At 46.5% G+C, this 22,451-nt stretch overlaps 1 protein-coding gene across 1 annotated transcript in view; it reads right to left on the bottom strand.

The window, feature by feature from the left end:
* Positions 1-1,032: 1,032 nt before the first annotated feature.
* Positions 1,033-22,451, bottom strand: part of PRKCH (protein kinase C eta) — a 112,915-nt gene continuing 91,496 nt past the window's right edge. The window contains exons 11-14 of the mRNA XM_021554501.3: positions 20,921-21,059; positions 19,819-20,007; positions 3,675-3,818; positions 1,033-2,046 (exon numbers count right to left, since the gene is read on the bottom strand). Of these exons, the coding sequence (XP_021410176.1) occupies positions 1,900-2,046; positions 3,675-3,818; positions 19,819-20,007; positions 20,921-21,059 (619 nt within the window). The 3' untranslated portion in view covers positions 1,033-1,899. The remainder of the gene's footprint in view (positions 2,047-3,674; positions 3,819-19,818; positions 20,008-20,920; positions 21,060-22,451) is intronic.

Below are 22,451 nucleotides of genomic sequence, written 5' to 3' on the forward strand. Positions count from 1 at the left end.
GGATCATTTTTCTGGAAATCTGCTCTTTTTCTCCCGCTTATACAACACAGCCTGTCCTTCCTTCCTCTCTTTCCCTGCTTTGGAGGAGCTGGGTAGCTACACACCAGCAAAGGGATGGGCTGCAATGTGGCCAGAATGTGCCCATGGAAGGGAAGGGAGATCAGAGGATGAAGCTGTGCTTACTGGAAGAGGAGACACAGGAAAGAAAGAGGGAGAACTGGTGGAACACACAGGCACAAAGACAAGAAGAATCCAAGGGTAACTGAGCCCCTGCCCCACCTGTCAGACAAATCAGAGATGCTTTCGAGGTAGAAGTGACTCAGTCGAGTAGAGGGGACTGGAGTGGGAAGGAATAATTCTTGCATGTACATCTCAGCTTCCTCATCTCAGATTTCTTCTTCACAGCAGGTGAGCATGGACAGACCAGTGGGTCTGTGCTGTACCTCTGTAATTTCCATGCTCAAGGCTCCTGCTCCCCTACACAACTTTCACAGCTGCAGTGGGCCAATGTCTGTGCAGAACTGTTCCTCTCTGCTGCACCTCACCCTTCTCTCAAATGAAAGCATGTGAGGAGCCCTCTACAAACATCATCAGCTTTGCAAGAGGTTAGAATCCTTTTCCTTCTCCAGGAATTCATATCTGCTCAAAGAAGAGGCTATAAAACTGTCATACAGCTTCAAGCCCAGCAAGGAGTGCAAAGGAGCTTCAGAAAAATCATCCAGCTTCCAGGAGAACAGGAAAAGCACAGAACCATCTCCCAGAGCATCTGGGTTCTAAAATCTGCACTGAAAAATCATCTCAGTCTGCCTGTGGCAGAAGCCTGAGGATGCAACCAATAAGAAGTGCCCTGTGAGTAATGAGCTCTTCAATCCAAACCAAGTCACTGTGTATCTTTAGATAAGGTTTATCACTCTCATGGGAGAAAAGCTGTCCTTCTGTGTTACCTGTTTGTTGACAACCCTGCCTTCAAGCAGCTTGCCAGCTCTGCGGCTCCCATCGCAATAATGCTACAAATAATTTAAGTGCTACCACTTTGGATCAAAATTTTAATGAGGCACTAAACCCACAAAAGGGGCTCTGTGTAACATAATTAAATAGAAAGGGCCTAAATAAACAGTACAACAAGTTACATTATAGTTGAAAACAGCTGGGAGGCAAATAAAGGAGCATTGAAGATGCATGATGTAAAAAGGCATTTCACAGAATGCAAACACTAAAACTTTTCAACACGCACAAAGAGTAAAACACTACGAGCACATGACTTCCTTTTGATTTGGAAGAATCTGCGTGGGGCACAGGGCATTTGTTTGTTTTTTTTTTTTCCTTCTACTAGTCAGCACAATTAAATATTTCACATGGGAACCCAAACAGTGTCAAAAAAGAGCCATTTGTGCTTTGGAAAGAAATAAATACTGCAGGAAACAGGTAAAGTCAGTAGGAACATCTGGTTCAGTCAGGCCACGGAATGTTGGATGACGTCTCCAAAACGCTGGACAGTGCTGGGACTCCTCAGAAGAGTCTTGCAAACAATCAGCATTGTAACAAGTCTGTTTGGCTCAGGGCTGCAAGACACTTGTTTCATGCTCAAGCCGACTCCTCGAATCCAGTGCAAGCGGTAACATTGAGGCTGAGCCAACCAGCTCAGCATCCAAAGCTCTGTCTGCAGCAGCTATTTACAATATCATGTTTGTTCCACCCTGTCAATATTTGATCCAAGAGCTGCAGAAGTCCTACAAACACAGGAAGGTTTCAATTTCACATTAAGGTAACACTGACAGTGGTGCTGCTGTATTGTGCCAGTCAGTGCACTGCTACTCCTTGAGAATGAAACTACTGGTAGACTTGGTTTTCATTTGATTTCCTCCCAGTCCTCTCAGTAACTTTTCTCCAGAGCCACAGCTATTCATACATTTCTGGGCTGGTGAAAGAAAAGTGTCTAAATTCATCTTGGTTTATCATTGGAAGGATCCCTTCTTCAATGGGGGTCAGGATAGGCTCCTCTTTTATAAAATCTGGATCAAAGTTGCTCACATCATCTTTGGATTTCTGTCAAATGGAAAACACAAAGGGAAGACACGTCAAAAGCATGTATCATCTGCTTGATCCTTGCTCTGTATGTGAGTGCATTGAACCATCACTTCCATAACCCAGGCTGAGCTGACTGAGAGCTTTTTCGGGGCTTGGAGTAGGAGCAGCTACCCCCACTAAGCCCCTCACAGAGCAAAGCCTTTTCCAGACTCTGAAGGTTCTCACAGGGAACCCCCTCTCAAATTTAACTGACAGCAACTCTGGGGGCTTCCTTGGCCAGACATGGCAGGGAACATAAATCAGTTCCTCCCCTCAAGTGGCAGCACAGACCCTGTGCAGTTTCCAGCTGTGTTCCCAACTGGCTGACTCCACACAGTCCCTCCTCATCTGCAGAGTGTCTCAGCTGGGTTTTGGGGAGGGGGTAGAGGGCACTCCTCTTAGTGCCAGCCATTAAACTTGCACAATACTGAATTATTGGGCTGTGGGAAGACAAATGGCTGGCCTCCAGGTGCTGGATTCCTTACTGTGTGCCACAGAGTGGGGCTGTATAGAATGCACACACACAAACTGTGTTCGTGGCACATTTTCATGAGGTGTGTTTTTCCTGCACTCAGAGCAAGATATTTTATTGACATTGAGGTCAATAAAATTTATTGACATTGAAGTCTAACATTCCCAGATCCTGCCCAGCTTGTGACAGATTGAGCAGGCTGCCTTAGTCTTTGATTCAGGCTAAGGGGCAACTCAAGATTCTGAGTTGTGTGGTGGAACAAACAGGCACAAAGACAAGAAGAGTCCAAGGGTAACTGAGCCTCTGCCCCACCTGTCAGACAATTCAGAGAGCCTTTTGAGGTGGAAGTGACAGTTGAGTAGAGGGGACTGGAGTGAGAAGGAATAATTCTTGCATGTACATCTCAGCTTCTTCATCTCAGATTTCTTCTTCACAGCAGGTGAGTATGTACAGACCAGTGGGTCACACCTCCCCACGTACCTGATCCTGCACCCAGTGTTCAGGGAGCAGGACTGGGTGGATCATTGTCCCTGAGAGCTCGCAGAGTGGCCACAGCATGAGACAAGCCACCCCAGGCAATAACTTGAAAGACAAGGAAGCCACAGTGACAAGCCCGGAAAGGCTGTCCATGAAGAGCAGTGCTCTTCTCTCACACAGCATCCTGAGGGCTGTGTGGCACCACTGGGGACAGCACTGTCTCCTGTGCAGCCTCTCTGCCATTTGAAGCACTCACTGACAGTGGCCTGAGCAGGGAGCACTGTGCTGGGTGCTGAACAGACACAGAGACACAAGGGAGAGACAGCCCTGCTTGTGGAGGGGTAGGTGGAGTGAGCAGGATGAGGATTACTTACCCTGTTTTATCTTTGGGGCAAGCCAAAGGGTACTTTAGTGCCTACCCTGCTGCAGCTGCTTTTACAAATCTGCATCTTTTCACTGAGCTGCCTTTGAAAATCCAGCATGGAAGGGAAAAGAGGTAGCTGACCAGGCGGCCAAGCAGCAGCCAAGCCAGGGTGAGAGGCCACACTTCCCTTCCTTCACCTCTTTCCTGTCTCAGGGGAATAAATCTGCTTACAGAGGCAAAAAGAGGGGAAAAATCCCGAGGGATCCCTTTCCCCCAGCCCTCCTCCCCACGTACGATGCGGGGCCTGAAGGGGGGCTCCATCTGCCGCCGGTTCAGCAGGTCCCAGTCCAGCTCCTTGAAGTAGGGGTGCCGCAGGATCGCGCTCTCGCCGCCCAGCCCGGGGCTGCCCAGCCGCATCGTGGGGTTCTTGGTCATGAACTGCAAAACAGAAAGGGCCATTTGTTCCCTCCCATCCGGCACGGCCACGGGAGAGGGAGCCATTAGCAGCCACACAAAAGCTTGTCCTCAGCTTTCCTGTTGAACCCAGCTGCTGGCCGGACTTCTCAAGTTCCTCGTAATGGAACCGCGTGCAAGGAACTTGACTCGCTCCCCAGAGGAAGAAGTTGGGGTGTATTTCTCCATGGTCCGTTTGCTTTTGGTGAAATCCTTGATTACCACAGTAAGAGAAGAAAGTTGAATTGCATCATTTGCAATATTACAGATATTGCCCAGTGTGTTTGGTCATTATTTGTTTCTGTGTTAATTTCTCAGGAGTACAAACTTTCTCTCAAATGCCACCCAGCAGCCAGCCAGGCTTTGGCCTGGAGTCAGTCCTGAGCTGTGCCTTTTTCCTAAACCTCTCCCTGCTGAAGCCCTGCCAGATGCCTACACTTTCCTTCCTGTCATCTCAGGAAACAGAGGAAAACAGGCAAGGCTCTGGCTTTTAGAGCCCTCTGACCCTGAGCTGATGGGAGCAGACAGGTGACTGTCTCCTCTCTTGCTGCTGAAACTCCAATAAAGGATTTCATTTTGTAACATTTTTATTCTGCTGCCAGCAAAAAAGAAATCTCAAATCTCAGCCAAAGTGCCCTGACTTGCCAGGGAGCAATGAGGAAAGCCATACATCACACAGATGGTGTGAGAGGGCCCCGGTGGGTGCGCTTCAGGTCCTGATGAAAATGATGAAGTGTGAGTGCTGTGGATATTCATAAAGGGGAGGAGGAGAATCCTTTCCCCAGGAAGGAAAAGAGCTGGTTGGCTTGTTAATTTAGAATTACAGTTCTTGAAAATTCAGTAATAAACAATCTTTCCCCTTCCCCCAAGTATTTCCAATTCACTGGAGAAATCGGGTTATGTTTAAACTGGGAAAATAGCTGCTTTTATTTGCCTATTGAAACAGCAGCATAAAGCAAGCTGCACTCCGGTGGAGGTGTCCAGACGATTTCCTGGAAGATGAAAGAGCATTATGTTTAGCAAACAGCTGAACCAGCCAAAGCAGACAATCAGTCACTGTTTGGGAATGGCCAAGTCTGCTGCATCTCAGCAATGGGGGAATGAAAAGGGGAGGTGCGGCGAGAGACCAACTTCATTCTGACTGCAGGAGTCTTTCACAAGGTACAAACCCTCCTAGGACAAGTGCATAAAGGGTCTAGTCATTCCCCATCTAGAGAGAAGGTGGGGAGGAGAAAGAGGACTGCCTGATTGATAGAATTCTCCCCAACACCCCATTCTGAGGGGGTACAGGGACGAAGCAGGTGGGGCACCTTTAGCTGACACCTTGCAGCTCACCTTGCACCTTTGGCATCAGCACAAACCCCCCAGCTCTACTCTGACCCCTGAACCTTTTGAGGTCATGTGGTGCCACAGGATTCCCCACAACAGAACCTGCATTTTCCAGCATTCTACCTACCCAAAACATCAGTAGAAAGAGCTGCCAGGTGCACCCAGATTTGTAGGAGGAGGTGGCTGCTGCAGCTGAGCTCTCCCCATGCTCCTCTGGAAGAACCTCTGAACTCTTCAGCCCCAGGTGATGCAGCATTTCCAGGGTCAGGCCCAAGGACAGGCAGAACTTCTGTGTCTCTCAAACCCTCCAGCCTGTTCTTCACCCTTTCTACCAGCAGAACTTCAACACAATTTCTTTCCCAAGAGACTGCCCCAACATTTCTGTGGGATAGTGATATCCCCAGAAACAGTTTGGTTTCCAAACAAGAAATGGGTCAAGCCAAAATCTCTGAGAGACCTGGTTCAGACAAGCCTTTGCAAGCCTTGAACTAGGCTTCTTTGTTTTGCAAAACAGACCAAAAACCTCCTGGCAGCCCCATCTTTCTCTAGAGATTCATTCTTTGTCCCCACAGATGGATATCTGCACCTCACTAGCTCTTATTTGCATTGCTAGAACACCTAGAAAGCTCAAACAAGACCAGAGCTTGCTGCTGCTGGGAGTTGTATAGACTGAAACATTCCAAAAAGACAAGAAAAAAATAGAGAGAAGATCTGGGAATACATCACATGTCTCCTGGCTCCTGCCCTACCGCCACCTCCATTACACCAGGAACTTTCTGTTAAATGTGGAAAGGGAAAAAAATAATCATAAAAGTAAATAAACTCTGAAAAGGACTGGCAACAAACTTTGCTTGGGTTCCCATTCATGCCCAACCATATAAGACCAAAACCTGAACCCAACTGCCCATTTCCAGACCAGTTCAGAGTCCTGTGATATAAAAGTATGTTTATATTCTTATTTGCTTGATGCATTCCATGCGATGCCAAAACTGCACCAAGCAAAGAAATCCAATGCAACAAGTGAAGAGCCAACACAAATTCATTCCTGGCTGCTTAAAACACCCTTTTTGTTAGGACAATGAGGATTAGGCAAAGGCCATCCCTTAAGGTGGGCTGTTTCGAGGTCTGAGAAAATAAAACAATATTCAAACCAAAATTGTTCAAATTCAAGTGGCCAGCTCTGGTTTGTCCATTGGACCCAGAGACTGGGAAACCTCAGCTGGGTAACTCTAGGCACCATCCACCCCACAAAGGAGGCAGGAGAAGAGTGAAGAATTTATCTACTGCTGGAGCACATTTCCCTGGTTGGCTCCTGAAACTGATGCCAGGTTTCCACAAGACCCCTCTGAATTATTCCTTGCCTCCAACAGGAATGAGCTGACCTATGGTCAGTGCTGCTGCCTCTCTGGCTGTGTAAAAACAGGGCTGAGAAGCACAAGGGGCTGCAGTGACCCCACAGCATCATGAACCACGCTGGAGAGGACTCTCAAAGCCTGTTTCCCAGGTGCTGGAAGCACCCAACACAGGCTAGCAGGACCTTGGAAGTGAGTTACAGGCCATGCACTCTACCAGGAGTATGAACACAACGTGAAGAGGCTCCCCTTCCATGGCAGTCAAACTCACACTTGGTCTGCTTCAGCAAAAATGTGGAACAGGCTGCCCAGAGAATTCCTCATCCCTGGAAGAACTCAAGGTCAGGCTGGATGGGGCTCTGAGCAATGTGGCACATGAAACACAGCCCTGCAGTGTGGGCAGTGCAGCACCGTGCCAGGTTACCCAGCCTGGGGATGCACACACACCTCTGCACCCAGGGGCTGTGATGGAAAACCACAGGCTGGCCATGGCTGCTCCTCCCTCACATAAAATCTCCTGGTGAATTTTGGAGGTGGCAGATCCATCACAGTCGGGTGAATGGGGTGTGTTTCTCAGGGAAGTGGTTCCAGTCTTTATCTGGGCTGAAAAGCAGGAGTGCCAATGATGACTCCAACAGAGACACACCGATGTTCTGCACTGGAACAGCTGCCTGCTCTGTTGTAAGAGGTATATAAAATGACAGAATGAAATTTTTGAAGCTCGCTTGCATCAAAATGAATAACAAAGCCTTTCAAACACTATTGGAATTCACCAGGAATTATTGCACTGACACAGAAATGATGAATTTTCAGTTTATGTTGCCCAATAGGCAGAAAAACCCAAAAGACTCCAATGACCTCTCAAAGCTCCAAAACCCATTAATCCTGCTTCCTCCCTGCCTGAGGCAGCACTGACATTTCTCTGCTGCAGCAGGGCAGCATCTGGCAGACCATCTCGTGCTGCCTCTGCTGTCTGACGGCACTAACAGCAGAGCAAAGAGCTTAAGGCTTCTGAAAAACTTAAATTAGCTCAGTCTCCATCTCTGAAATGAGTATCTGCAGCCCATGCCCCTGTCCTGACTATGTGAGAGGCTCTTGTGCAGCAGGAGGGGTGAACTGCTGAGACTGCACAGACATTGTCCTCTGCACACACAGGGGAAAGGGTTTCAGAAGTGTAGCTCCTCTTCCCCGTGATCCCCTTGGCTGCACTCAAAAACAGCTGGAAAATGTCTTACAAGTGTTTGCTGTTCTGGCATTCCTGGGAAGGCCAGAGGTTGACACTAGCTTCACAGGTTTGATAACCCTCCATGTCCTTCCAAGGACAACCTTTCATTGCAGGTGGTGAGAGATGCTCAACAGAAAGCTTTTTATGGAAAGATGTCATCTCCTAATGCTTAATTATCTCTATTTTTCCACAATAACCATGAATGCAGCACAAACCTCAGCCTCTGGCACACAGATAAAGAAACGAAGAAACACAAATTAAAAAAAAAATTAACAGTAACAACAACAAGGCAAACCAGAGCAAAAAGAAACCCAAATCCAAGATGCCTCCCAGCAAAACCAATAACAACACTATCAAGCTCAAACCTGAATCAGGCTGTCAAGCCCTTGCTCTGTGACCACATCCAGCCATGGGAAATTACCCCATTCCCAGGGTAAGGAGCCCCTTGGGAGCATCCTCAGACTGGGATCCTTTGGGCTACACCAGTTTGCTGAGCAGCAAACTGGAGCAAGGCTCTCCCTGACCTCAGCTAACCCTCCCAGCAGCATCACAGCCAAAACCAGCAGCTGGCATGAGCCAAAACCATGACTTCACGAGATCATTTGAAAACGTTTAGTGAGAGAAAATGCAGCAAGCCATGACAAGAAATTAAAAGCTGGGGATTAGTCCACAGAGGGCCGGTGAAGTTACAAGGAAAAAATGCTGCAATAGCAGTGCCAACAATTGGGGAAAATCTGTGTCAGCCCTGGGAGCTCAGTCTGCAGCAAGTGAGGGGGATCTGTGCTGGTCCTCCCCTTCACCCATGGCTCAGACCATGCTGGGAAGGGCTCCAGGACTCCTACAACACTGGGCAAGGCTGTGGTGGACTCTTCCAGTGCTGCTCACATGCAGCATTGCAACTTCTGTCTGAAGAGGCTGAGTCTGCAAATCAGTCTAACGGCCTGGGAGTCACTGCAGGGATGTTTGCACAAACCAGCCACTTCCTTGCATTAATTTCCTTGAATTACAAGTCTCCTTTCTCAATACTGGAATCCCTGATTTGTTTTACGTAGCTGATTATGTGTTATTTGCATCAGGACAATTAATTTCATGAGTAATATCACAGATTACGTGAAATTGCATCACGTTCTAGGAAAACATTAACAAGGCTCAATCCCGTCACAGGAGTGCTGCACTTCAGGAAGAGAAATACAACTTTCTCCTCAGCCAGTCCCTTCACACTGTCAGCCATCTGGACAAGAAAGAAATCATTCCTTCTTGTACTAAAGAACCACCAGTTTAGACACACCAGTTTCCACCAGGTCTCTGGTGTATTTACCCTGTAAGAGAAATCCTGTGTCCCAGCAGTTTATCTTTCAAACACAAGCACACAGCAGAGAGGGAGGATATTCCCAATCATACAGGCAGCGAACAGAGACCAAGAAAAATTCATCATTTTATTTTGCCAGGAGCCCAAAGGAAGCCTGTCACAGATAGGATGGCAGTACCTCAGTGTCACCTCCTCTGCATCACACCTCATGTCTCACAGGGCCCCTACTGAAATTGTGGCACTGTAATAGTCAAGTCAAACTGTTAAAGGAATGGAAGATTTCCCTGGTCATGGTTTTAAAACATGCCTGTTGGTATTTCTCCCATGTTGGTACCAGCAGCAGCACAGGAGATTAACGCCCCACAGTCTCCCCCCCAGTAATGAGGGAGACCAGATCAGAGATACCCAAGGTACTTCTCTTCATTAAGATTCGTGAGTTAACTAACAGGGCAGAAATTAACTGGAAAGGAAATAAGATTTCTCAAAGATCCATTTGATCTGAGACAAAAGGGAATCATTATATAAATAGAGCAATTACTCTAATTAAGGCTTCCCTACATGAATCTCTCAACTGAATGCTGCAGTTGCTGGAAACAGTTTGGCTGCCTATTATGTAAGGCAAACAAACCCACGGTCTGGGGTGTCATTAGCCCTCACACAAAGAGGAAGAAAGATGGTTCTATGGTTCTGTCCGTTAATGTTTGTATTAAGCCAAGAATCTTTCTTTGTTTTTTCCTTTTTTTTTTTTTTTTTTTTTTTAATACAAAGCTGCTCATTTCGAGCTGGAGTTGTCTTTCCCTCTTTTGAGCAAAGCTCCCATCAGCCTCCATCCCAGTCCTGCCAGGTGATGCTCACAAATGTGCCTTATTTCCCCAAGCAAGAGCAATCCAGGCCTTGGACACACAAGTGGGTTACGAGAGGTGAGGGAGGCAGCACAGCCCAGTTTCACTAGAAGGTGTGGTCAGAGAGCTGTCCCATGGAAGTCCTTGTACTTATGGCAGCTCAGCCAGTGCCTGGCTGTGGCTGTGAGCCAGGCACTTGGAAGCTGGAATCCTCCTGACCTTCCCTGAGCTCTGCTGAGAGCAGGTCTGGAGTCACCGTGGCACTCTCAAATGCCACCTCTGTCTCATCTGGGGATTTGCAGACATCAGAGGCCATGTGGTGCTTCTGCTCCTCTCCTGCACACAGAAGGGTCAATTGCTGGAAGCCCTGATTGTTACCAGTGCCATTCCTGGTGGTGCTGAGGCAGGATGTGACCCCAAGGGTGTGGGCACCCCCACGCTGCAGTCCTGGCTACTCAAAACTGGGAGCAGGTGAAATCCTTCAGTGCAGAGAAGGTCCAGCCAGCACAGTGCCAGGGTTCAGAAGTACAAGGCTGCCCTGAAAGCATTTTAAGGAGAGGGGGGAGGAAGAGACAGAGTGTGAAATATCTGTTATCTCCTTTTCCAGATAAAAAGGGGAAGGGAGGTAAAAATAAGTCTTCAGCCCAGCTCCCTAAAAGCCAGAAGAATGTAACAATAAGCATGACAGAAGTCACATGTCCAATGTACCAGCCCCAGGCAAGAAGGACAAACTGTCAGTGCAGTGGGTATTAAGCAGATAAATTTGATCTCACTTTCCTCTGGTGCAGAAATGGCTGCTCGATGCTGCCCAGACAGAGCTCGAGGGAGCAAGAAGGATTCACTGGATTGCAAACAGTGCTGAGCAAGAGAACAGCAAAATAAACCAAGGTGGGCTGACTAGCAAAATAAACCCAGGTGGACAGAGCAACTCCCATGTGGGACAGACACATCTGGCTCCAGATCTCCTAGTGGTGTAAACTGATGAGACTTTGCTGACTACCACAATTAAGTGCTGTCTGAATAGCTACAAACTTCCTCCTCACTGTGCTAAAATCTACCTGTTTCCTTGCCTCTCTCCACTCAACAACAAACTCATCAACACTAACGTAGAATAAAAAGACCACAAGTATCAAGTGCATTGACCTCTGAGGATAACTACTGATTTTTGACACTTCTGCTTTTGGTACTTCTGTAATAAGTAATAATAAGTAGACACTAACTTCAATCATTGGCTATATGGAATATTTGACAAATGTTTTAGTGAGGATGAAACCCTAAAAAAACTGTGCTTTCAGAATTGAGGAGTCACCCGCTGCAGGGGCTGCTCAGACAACATCAAAATCCTGGTTTTCAATTACCACAGTCAGGCTAAAGGTACAGGATGGGGATATGCAGGTCCATTACTAAATCAATACATCAACCAGAGTAGCACAAACACGAAGGCAAAATGAGCATCACACTTATTAACAGACTGGGAGCATGATCCCACTCTCATTTTAAGCAGGAGTAAAATCTCCCTTGGGTTGCAGGGGAAAACAATTAATCCTTTTGTGATAGTCCTGTCAAGAGGAACTGGGAATCTGTTACACAACCCTGGGTGGTCTATTTACATAGGGTCAAGTACAAAGGGGACTAAAGTGCCCTGAACAAACCTGTGAAGTCCAATAAAGAAAAAAAATACTTCAAAGAAGCTTTTTTTGTAGTCCTGGTTGTATTTCAATTCTTTTAATTTTAAAGTTCCTGAGGAGACACAGCATGTCATAAAGTTGAAAGCTGGAGGGATGAAAAAGACCTAAAGCCCTGGACAGTTCGGTCAGTCAGAGTTTTGTTACCTCTATCAAAGTGTGAAGACCTCCCAGTTAGATGGACTGGCCCCTTCTGCCAGAGCTGGCCCCATCATACAGCAATCATTCCCAAACCCAGGCTGGACCAAGGTTCTCAAAGGAATCCTTAGGATTTGCCCCAAGACTGGATTTTAATGGACTTCACCAAAACCCTTTTGTGGGTCTTCAAAATTAGTTTAGATATGGCAGAGCTGAGGAAGGAGCCTGGGCCACAAGTCTTAGGCTCAGACATGGGAATTGCTCCTTCCTGAGCACCAGGGAGTAAGGAGGAAAAAAAGATGGGGAAGACAATGTTGGCATTATGAATTCACCTTCACCTTCCCCCATCCCTGGCAGGAAAGAGGAGGATGAGTCACACCTGATGTTACAATAGGCTGCTTCAGGAGCTTTTTCTGAAGTAAATCTGAGCTTGCACGCTGCTGACTTAAATGAGAAGCTAATTTCAGCCTGTTGGAAAAGGAATGGTAAAAGACTTAATGGCTATTTCAAGATGAATTTGGCCTTGGCAAGCTCTATACAGATATCTGTAGTTTTCTTTCAGAGTGAATTATTCAGAAGCATAGGACTATCACTGCAGGGAAGAGGAGTGCTTGAGAAAAAGGTGTGATAAATCAACAGAAGAGATTAAAATCACTGGGGAAAGCTGTTTGCTATTTAAGAATTTGGAGGGAAAGAGACAGCAGGTTACAGATATGGATGTAGAAGGTCAAGCAAAAGAGGTAAGAAGGCAACCTGTGGTGGGGCACAGCCCTGTCACCTCATCAGGGTGTGTTTACAGCAGAAATGGTCTAGGCAAGAGATCATTTAAAACTCCAGACTTCCTCCCCAGCTGGGAAACAACATGCTCCAGAGCCCTGCTTTAGCAGCAGTGGTTGTGGAGCCAACCAGGAAAAGCAAGATGAAAGCATTTCTGAAAAACAAAATAAAGGAAAAATGTGTACACAGATCCAGCACGGAGCTTCACAGAGAGATTTAAATATCAGCCTTATGCTGAAAGCCAAAGCTTAATCAAATTGTGCAAGAGAATTTATGGAGACTGCCAACTCTGAAGAGATGCCAAGGAGAATAATTTATTGGCATTTGAAGGCACTTTTAATATCTATCTGCCTTTGTTAGCAGGCTCCTCAGCTCTGAGGATAAAGCAATGAGCTCATCCAGCTCCCTCTTTGATTTCAGTGGGTCCACCATCATGCTGTCCCTTTTCCTTTTGAACTTTGCCTAAAAAATACATCTGGTTCATTCAGAAACAAGTTCATTCTGTCTATTCCAGCACTGAATGTGAAACAGATTATCTGCCTTTTTCTGTCACTTGGAAAGGAAGAACCTGGCCCAGATCTGCACGATACAAACACAAAGGGGAGACACAACTTGAGCAGAGTGACACAAGGGCACTATCAGCATCTGGCTGCCTCTTTTCACTCCTTGGAGGTGTTCAGGAGAGGGCTGGGGAGCACAAACACTGGGGTTTGGTCAAGTTTACACATGGGCCAAAGTGACTGCCCACTACTTAAGGAAAAGGTGAGGCAAGAAGGCAGCAGAAAGCACAGATGTTACAATGAGTGAAGTGCTGAGGGAGGAGGCAGACACCCCTGTGGCATCTGAGCTGCTGACAGCTACTTCTGACCTCCCCCTGTCCAGAGGTGCTCGACCCCAAACAACTGCAGAACACGAACAGAATAAACTTCTCCAAAGTCCAGAGGACCTCACCCTTCTGCTGATGTCAGGGGTGAACAGCTGCAGCAAGGAGGCAGCTGGGATCATCCACCCCTCTCCTGAATTCAGACATCCTCGTCAGCAGTTTGGGAACAGCCCTTTCCCCTCCACTCCTCTGTCACAGCAGACTGTTTGCTTTGATTACTTTAAAAAAAATCTGCCTCTAAGTCTTTCTGCTGTAACAGCTCCATCCTTTGCCTCTTCTCCTCATCAGGGCATTTTCAATTTGCCCACAGTGGTGGGGTCAGTCTGGTTCAGCACAGAGCATTCACCATCCACAAAACCCTTCTGAAAATAAGGGGTCCTCACCGAGGGTTTGGGCACTCAGGATGTCACCCTTAGGGTGGGCACTTCACTTTGCTTTACTTCACACTCCCTTAGTAAGCCCTGGATGAAGTGTTCCAGGGAATTTTCTTTTTTATCTGTATGTGGACACTGCCAGTATTAAAAGGGTCATTATAAAAAAGAGGGACAAGAACTTTTTACACAGGTAGATAGGGACAAGGGGAACAGTTTTAAACTGAGAGAAGAGATAAAGATGAGATGTAAGGAAAAAATTCTTGGCCATGGGATGGTGAGGCATTGGCACAGGTTGCCCAGAGAAGCTGTGAATTATCCCTGGAAGTGTTCAAGGCCAGATTGGGTGGGGCTTGGAGCAACCTGGTCAGGTGAAAGGTATCCCTGCCCATGGCAGGGGGTTGAAACTGGATGGTGTTTAAAGTCCCTGCCAACCCAAACCATTCTGTGATCTCTTCACTCTTTTCTTCTGAGCCCCCATTATGGTAAGTGCCTGCAGAGCCTGAATCTCCAGGAGCTCTGCTGGAGCTGTTATCCTGCATCCAGCCAAACTGGACTGTCCTGTTCACTGGCCATGTGGGACAGGAGTAGCTCCTCAGTATTTCTTTGGAATGACAACTTGTACTTGCCTGGATTCAACTCATACACACAAACATAGTAATAAAATTTGTCTCACTTTATCATCACTTAGGATTCCTGAAAAATGATGGGAAACACTGCTCCTTTTCATGACAAGGAGGGACAGAGGAAGATACCCTTCAAATACAGTTTTTCCTCACCTAGTGTCAGCTGCAAATTTAGGGAAGAAAATCATACACATAGACACACTTTCCTAACTTCCACCGAACTTATTTCTCTGTATGCACATGGGTACACATAGGAAATCCCAACTCCCTCACCTTGTGGTCTGACAGCCAGAAACAAGCCCATAAAACACAGGTCATCAGAGCAGGACCCTGCTCCTGCTGACCCACAAAGCACCATTACTGCTGCAGCTGAGTCTGCAGCACCACTCCCAGACAGGACAGCCTCCTGGAGTTAACCTGACAGTGCAAAGGGGGTTTTACACAATTCTGCAAGCACAAAGTCTCAGTGGTGTCTGGAGGTGGGAAAGGAACTCAGTGACACAAAGCAGGAAAGAGTTCACTCAAGCAGACCATTTGCCTTTTGAGTCACTTCCAGGCTGCTGTTCTCTAGAAACACAGCTCAAGTTTTACTTTTGCATCCTTGACTGTAGTGCTGATGCAATTTTTCTCATGCTTGCCCTCAGCCAAGCTCCCTCACTTTCCCAGCCCTCTCACTCTTCACACCAATCCAGGGGCATTTGGGCACCCTGGTGCTGTTCCACCTGTGCTGAACAAGCACAGGCTGCTAAAACCACAGCAAATTTCCTCTGCACATTCTTATTTTCTTGTCTGGTGTTTATTTTTCACACAAAACCCACTTGGAGGTGGAGATAACCACTTCTGCCCACTCTTTTAACTCCAGTAGGGTTTTTCTCAAAATGCACGTCTTTAACCAGCTGGAGGAAGAACAGGCTTTAGTTTCATTTGTGTCCCCAAAATATAAAGCTACAGGCAAGGCTGCCTAAGCCTCACTTTTGGAGGGAGCATTTCAGCCAGGCCAGAAGTATTTCAGAGCTCTCATTAGGACTGAGGGTTAGCATAAAAATGCCACGAGACATCCTTGGCTTTAGCAAAGTCAGCTGTGACAGGAGTTTGGAAACCCAGGGTGCAGAAGGCAGAGCAGTACTAACACTTCCCTAGGGAGATGCTGCTTTCCAGCCCCTGCTGTTACCAGGCTCTGAGGTGAAAACATCTAAGCTGCCCTCGCTCATCCGAATTTCCAAGCCTTTGGGCCAAGCACTGCTACTTGAGATCACCAGTCCATGGAGTGACTTGACAGGCTTAGCCCTTCTCTCCTCATCTGAAACCACCCTCAGAAAGGAAAATCCCTGCAGCTTTCCCAGGGAATTTGCTTCCCATTACGCCATCGACTTCTGAGACCTGATTTTCAGTGTGTCCCTCCATTCTTCCCTCAAATTAAGCTGCCTGTGAGCCAGGCAGGGTGGCTGAATTGCGTTTGAGAAAGGCAAGCATGAAATGAGTGAAACACGCTGCCAAAAACCCACCCTGCTTATGGGAAGCAAGAGGATTGTATTTCATTTTGCAGTTCACTCAGCTCAATCCCAAAGCTTCAGGCTGCCTGGAAAGCTCCCCTCTCTGCTCCAGCACTTTCTGCTGGTGACAATTAACAAATTCAGAATATTGATATGCTGTAACAAAGTAATCTCTAGCTGCACTCACCCCATAAGAGATTTGGTGCAGCAGTCTCTGCTCTGTGAGCACTCACAGAGTTTCTCCCTCACAGTTTCTCCATGATCAGACCCTGGTGACTGCTCTGTCAGCTGATGGCAAAGAGTGCTTGAAATCATTTATTTGACACACATAAACACAATAGCTCCTTGTAACTGCCATGAACTCCTCATAACTGCATTCAGGTAGGGCTATGGAGAAATCAGGGATTAAAATCAAAGCAAAACTTATGTCTAGAATAAGCTGAAGTGGTCTGAATCTATTCAGCAGAAATTCTCTTCTGCACTTTTATTACTCCTACAAGTAAATCCATGCCCAGTTTGGCTTGCTCACACAAGCAGAGGAGAGCTCAGTTTGAGTCCTCTCCTCCTGGCTTGAAGCATCATTACCTGAATTCCCCAGTGACACATTCTGACACAGCAGAGTACACACGTGAGATGTTCAACTTTCCTCCTCTGGGAATACTGACTCTATCAAACCTTGCTGATTTACCTCTGTCCTACTCCCTACCCAGCCCTCCAGGGGAAATTTCAAGGACAAAAAAAACCCAGAAAAAACTTAGAAAGGGAAACAGATAAAAAGTTTTTTTCTGAAGCACAAATATTTCCGCTTTCAATTCTACACAAAGTCCCAGGGCACTGAGGTCAGTTTTGTTTTCCTTGGTACCAATGTTCACAAACCCTCCAGGAACACCCAGTGACGTAAATGAGGGCCTAAGAATGTAGTTTTGTTATTATTAAGAAACTGCAAAGATGAACAGGGTGCAATCTTCAGAAATCATGTGGTTTCTGATGGGGGGAAATTGGTGAAATGCAATTACGCAAAATGAAAGCCAAATGAGGCAAGAGCATCTGTGAAATGAGTATTAAAAGTCACTATCCTCGTTTAAAATGAAGCTCTTCACAAAGGCAAATAAATCCAGTGCTTTCTAAACCTCAATACATCTATTTGTAGAGCATCACTAAGCACCTGTAAGAAAGTACACCTAAGAATTTGATTTTCATTTCAGAGCTTTGTACCATTCAAACTTGGTGAATTCTCACCAGTCCTGTTCAAGGTTAGAGACCAGAACTTTTAGTGAGGGGATAATCCAGTTACTAAGGCTACTAAGGCCTTAGCCTGCAATGCAAGAGAATCCAGGTTTAATTCCCTGATCTTCCACAAGCTTCCCATGCCATGTAATTACTTAAAATCATTTATGTCACTGAAGTAGTTGGATGCTGATTTTCCAGAGCTCTTAACATCATGGTTAGAAAGCACTGCCACAGCTCCAAATCAGAGAGCTCAAGTGCATGTTTTGTTGGAGAAAAACAAAATAGCAATTAGAAGATGCTCATTTAGTCATAACGCTGCATCTAAGAGAAATATTAGCATCAAAAGTGTGTATAAAAGAAAATCTACATATTTAGCAGCTAAAAAATTTACCGTCTTTCTCAAAAAAAAACCAAAGAAAAACAGGTTTACCACTCTGTGTTATACTAACACCTAAGAATACCAACCAAACATTATCACTGTACTGAAAATGTAATACCTCAGCAGTGATAATATTTGTTATCATTTAGAAGAAATCTGTGTGTCTGTGTGTGTGGCTTCCATTTTAATCTAGAGGCCCAGACAATCTCTTGACAGGATGCTTCCTTCCCATTAAAGCCATCATGCTCTGATGCTTCTTTAGAATTCAGTGTCAGAAGGAAAGGAGGAAAGAAGGAGCTCTTCCAGTGAACAGCTCTTGGCAGCTACTGTGAAGCTGCAGAAATTCAGCCTGTAGGCAGCTATCACCAGTGCTGTGAAATAAGATGCAACAATCACCTCTGGGCAGCAGCCACCCAGGAGCAGAAACACTGAGGAGCTGAAGGTCCAGTGAACATCTCAGTTGTCAATTCCCACTAGTTAATCCCAAGATTGCTGGTGAATGCCCCAAAATCCAGCCTTTTTCCCCAGAGCAGACATGGTATAGTGCTTCTCTTGAGCAGTGCATATGCAATTCAGAGAGGCAGCTGTGATTTCATCTGTTTGTCACCAGCAACACATAATACAGAGACAAGCATAATACAGCATACAAGTTTTTCAGGCAAGGAACCAGCAGTTACTGATCTGACTGGGTTTTGGAGATGCTCAATGCTTTCTATTTAAATTCTCAGCTCCCTGCTCAATTCTGGCCCTCTTCCTCCAGTGCCCCTCATCAAGTTCCTTGTCTATTAATCACAGAAGGGACCTTGAGCTGTTAAAATCCAAGCTGTGAACATAAACTAGAGCAGCCTGGGTGACTGCAGCTTGCATTGGCTGTTTCTGGGAGGTCCTATCAGCATAAGGAAAACACTCATTTCATCAAGAAGCTAAAACACAAATCATATTTTATTACACCCTGAGATTCCTGTTATGACAAGCATCTACACGACCACATTTTACCTCCGTCTCATAATTATGCAATATACCTGCAACAAATCCACTTCTCTAGTACTTGTCACTGCAGAAGAGGAATTGGTACTTAAGAGGTGCTTAGAGTCCCAGTTCAAACACATAAACACTGCTCCAGAAGCTGCAATGAGTCTGAATGTTTATATTTAAAATATGTAGCGAGTTATTTCCAAAACCCAAGAGGGCCTTCAGCATCTCAAACAATCAATTCTGAGCACAAGCTGTGATTTCAAAGCTCCTCTTACTCCTCTAGGAGTGGATTTTATTGTCAGTTGACTTCAGTGAAATTTATCAGATGTATTTTCAGCTATAGGAAGCAGTTGCGTGATTCACAACAAAAACCCTTCAGCAGAAAGTTTCTACATTTTCACAACTAAAAACTCTCCTCTTTCCCTCAAATGGTCCCATCACTGACTATGCCATTTCTCTGGGCCAGTGCTCCATGAGTTTCCATAAATTATTACCTTATCCAATTATTTCTTAGATCCTCTATTACCATAATATTTACTAGTATCCACTCTTAAATGCATCTTTGTCCACAGTGCTTTCTCAAGAAAAGGGAATACTCTGATCCTTCCCTTTCCAAAAGGTTCTTAGAGATATCTGGTGATGTGATGAGGGCCAGGAAGAATTCAGTAGCAGAACAGTCAAGTTAGGTCTCCCATTTTGTAGTTCAGCACCCTTGTCATAAATCACCTTTTGATTCCTTACAGTCAGGCAGTTCCAGTGCATTAGACTCACACAGAGCCCAAAATCTTCAAAGCTTAGTTCCCATGTCACAGGCAAAGATGTGAGGCATGTGGATAAAAGAACTCACAGAAAAAGTTGGGAATATACAGCAGGACAAGGACAGAGTGTCACCAGCAACAGCTCTCCTCAAACTTTTTGCTGTTTCTTTTCCTCCCAAACACACAAAAATCAAACCCCTGTCTTTGCATGCAGATAGGCAGCAACCCTGGGGGACGTTGGCACTACCAGAGAGGATTATCAGGAAGCCTTCACTTCTTGGCCATATGGCTGCTACGGACTAAACCCTGTGTTTACCTGCTGCTTCTGTTCTGGGAGATGACCACACACTGTCAATCATTAAGCAAGCAGGGGAATGCCCAGACACACAAATAGCTCACACTCCACTTGCCAAATTGGCTACTGAGCCATATAACTGCAAACACACCTAAGTGTGGCAGGATGTTCTTTCTGTTTACCCTTCAATCCGAGATAAGAGGGTCAGGGTCAGACTCTCACGCGATTTCTACATGCCAATACCCTGGCCCTGCTCTCTTTTGCTGGAATTAGGCTGGAGAAAGCTAGGACAGAGAGCAAACAGCCAAAGGAACTCACTGCTTTGAGGATTGCCACTGCATCCTGCTGGAGCCACGTCGGGTAGACGACTTCATCATTCAGAATGGCCTCGAAGAGGTCGTCCTCGTTCTCGGCCTCGAAGGGCGCGTGGCCGCACAGCATCTCGTAGAGCAGCACTCCCATGGCCCACCAGTCCACATCAGGGCCATACAGCATCTCCTGCAGGATCTGCAGCACAGGGAGGAAAGAAACACCAACCCTGAAGCTTCCTATGGGAGCAGGGGATGGATGAAGGGTGTGGAAATGGTAACACAGAAGTTCTCGCTAACAGCACTCTCTGTTAGGATGTCCAGGAACATGAAGTGATCTTACTCTGGGAACCCCCAGATCAGCACAAAGTACATCAGGTGCTTTAAGCAAGGGCTAAATTAGCTTGGCTGGGTCACCTGGGAAGCAAGGCCTTAGAATGATGCTGGGGCTGAGCTGGAGGAGAAGGGGCACTCCAGCAAAACTGGCTGAGCTCAGAAGCAGCTGAGCAGCCACGTGTGTGAGCTGACATTCCCTCCTCCTTACCCTTTCTTGGGAAGAAAACACCTACCTGGCTCCTAGAGCAAGGCTTTCAGCTGGAGAGGGGAAGCAGTGTCAGTGTGGGAGAATGGTGCAAACATCAACCACAGACAGAAATTCAATTGTGTTGAAGGATGTGAAACCTTGTCAGAACATCTGGCAGCATCTGGAGGGCAGCTGTTCCTTAAAGAGGTGTTTATTAATGTTGTAGTGAGATTGGGGAATGACAGGCAGTGTGAGGAGGTAGAAAAAGGAACTGTGTAACAAAGGAGAATTCAATCTCCTTTCAAATCAAGCTGGGACAGCATCTATATGGGCCTCTCAAGATTTTTGCAGCTCTATTTCAATTTTTCACCTCAAATTTTCTAGAGAAAAATACAGGCTTATTTTGGTGCATACAGCAGCCTGAAGATTTAATCATGCTTTACTTCACAAGGGGCTGATAATACACCTAAGGAGGAAACCTTGAGCTCAGCAATCAAATGAGGCAAAGCCAAAGACACTGGCAGTTCCAAAGCTAACCTACACTTGTCACATGGTGGTCATTTTCCTGACCAGAGAAAGGTTTCCTCACCTCGGGAGCGATGTAGTCTGGCGTGCCACAGAAGGTGGCTGTGGTGGCACCATTGTGAATGCCCTCTTTGCACATTCCAAAGTCTGCCAGCTTGCAGTGCCCCTCGTAGTCCAGCAGCACGTTGTCCAGCTTCAAGTCCCTAAAATGAGAATCATCCAGAGTCACTGCATGCTTGGAGCAGCCCCACACAGATGCAGGCACCATCCCAGGCCTCAGAAGCTCAACCTGCAACCTAGAGAAATCTCATTATCATAAAAAAATTAAGAAAGTCACGCAGGAGAGGTTTTCTTTTGCTTCATCTCTTACAAAAGGGAGGGAGAGAGGAAAAAGCATCATTCTGCCAGGGCCATTTAATGCTGCAGGAGTTTGCCCACATGGGTTTCCAAACACATCACAAACCTGGCTGGCAAGGCTCCTGCTTGTTTAGCTCTGGGACTCACTGGAGCAGAGGCTGCCAGAGCTGTCAGATTGTGTAAGGATGTTATGATGCAGCAAAACGCTGCACACAGGCTGCACTCTGATTCAGCCAAGCTGCACTGGAGCTGGGGAGCACAGCAAGGCCTCTGCAGAGGGTAAGCACCTTCTCTGCTCTCCTGAGGTCTTGGGCCTTCAGATCTCCCTATTATCAGCCTGACTGATAAACCCCATCTGGAGCATCATCCAAGCTGGGAAAAGAAGAAACTCCCTACTGACATCACACCACGTGGGCAGGGGGAATCTTCAGGCAGCACAGGATGTTTCCATCATAAGGCAAACTCTTAAAGTCCTCCCAGCTGCATCAATTCCAGCAGTGCACTAATATAAACAGTGAACATCCCCCACAGCCCTCACTGGAGTGAGGACTTCCTTGTCACTGTCACAGGAGACCTGCAGCTCAACAAGCTGCAGGAGGACATGTTTTCCAGTACATCACCTCTAACAGCCTGGGAGCTCCTCAAGGAAAGCAAAACTGCCAAAATGACAGAGCCCTAACAAACCTTATCAGCTTCCCTGACCTTGAGATTGCCCATGGGAACAGCCTGCAGCCAGAAGCACTGTCAGGAACACAACGGGGTCATCTGCAGACTTAGGCAATGCCTGCCTAAAAATGTAGCAGCTCATAGCACCTCTGCTTTGCAGCTGCAGACAAACCCCAGGCCCCACTGCAGAGGCAGGAGAGGAGCTCTGATGGGAGCTCTGTGCAGCACAAACAGCTCACAGCTCATTTTTTGAACTGTGTCAGGTGTTGGCCCAAGAGCTGCCCAGAGCCATCACAGCAGCACCGTGACAGGGTGGCTTGACAAAGCCATCTTTAAAGTCATTCTGATGCCCACATTAGGATCAAAAACCAAAATATATCCTAAGGTTTCAGAACCCCTTCATGCTAGATTCTTGATCCACTTTGCCCTTTGGTTGGATATCTACTTCCCTAGGAAGGGAGAGCAGTAGGGAGGACGGTAACATAGGTGGTGACATCTCCACATCAATATAAAAACCTATGGTTGAGATGAAATCTGAATCCAGCTTGATCCTGTTCACCCTCTATCTATGA

Source organism: Lonchura striata, chromosome 5 (assembly GCF_050655825.1).
Source record: "Lonchura striata isolate lonStrDom1 chromosome 5, ASM5065582v1, whole genome shotgun sequence".
NCBI classification, from domain to species: Eukaryota; Metazoa; Chordata; class Aves; order Passeriformes; family Estrildidae; genus Lonchura; species Lonchura striata.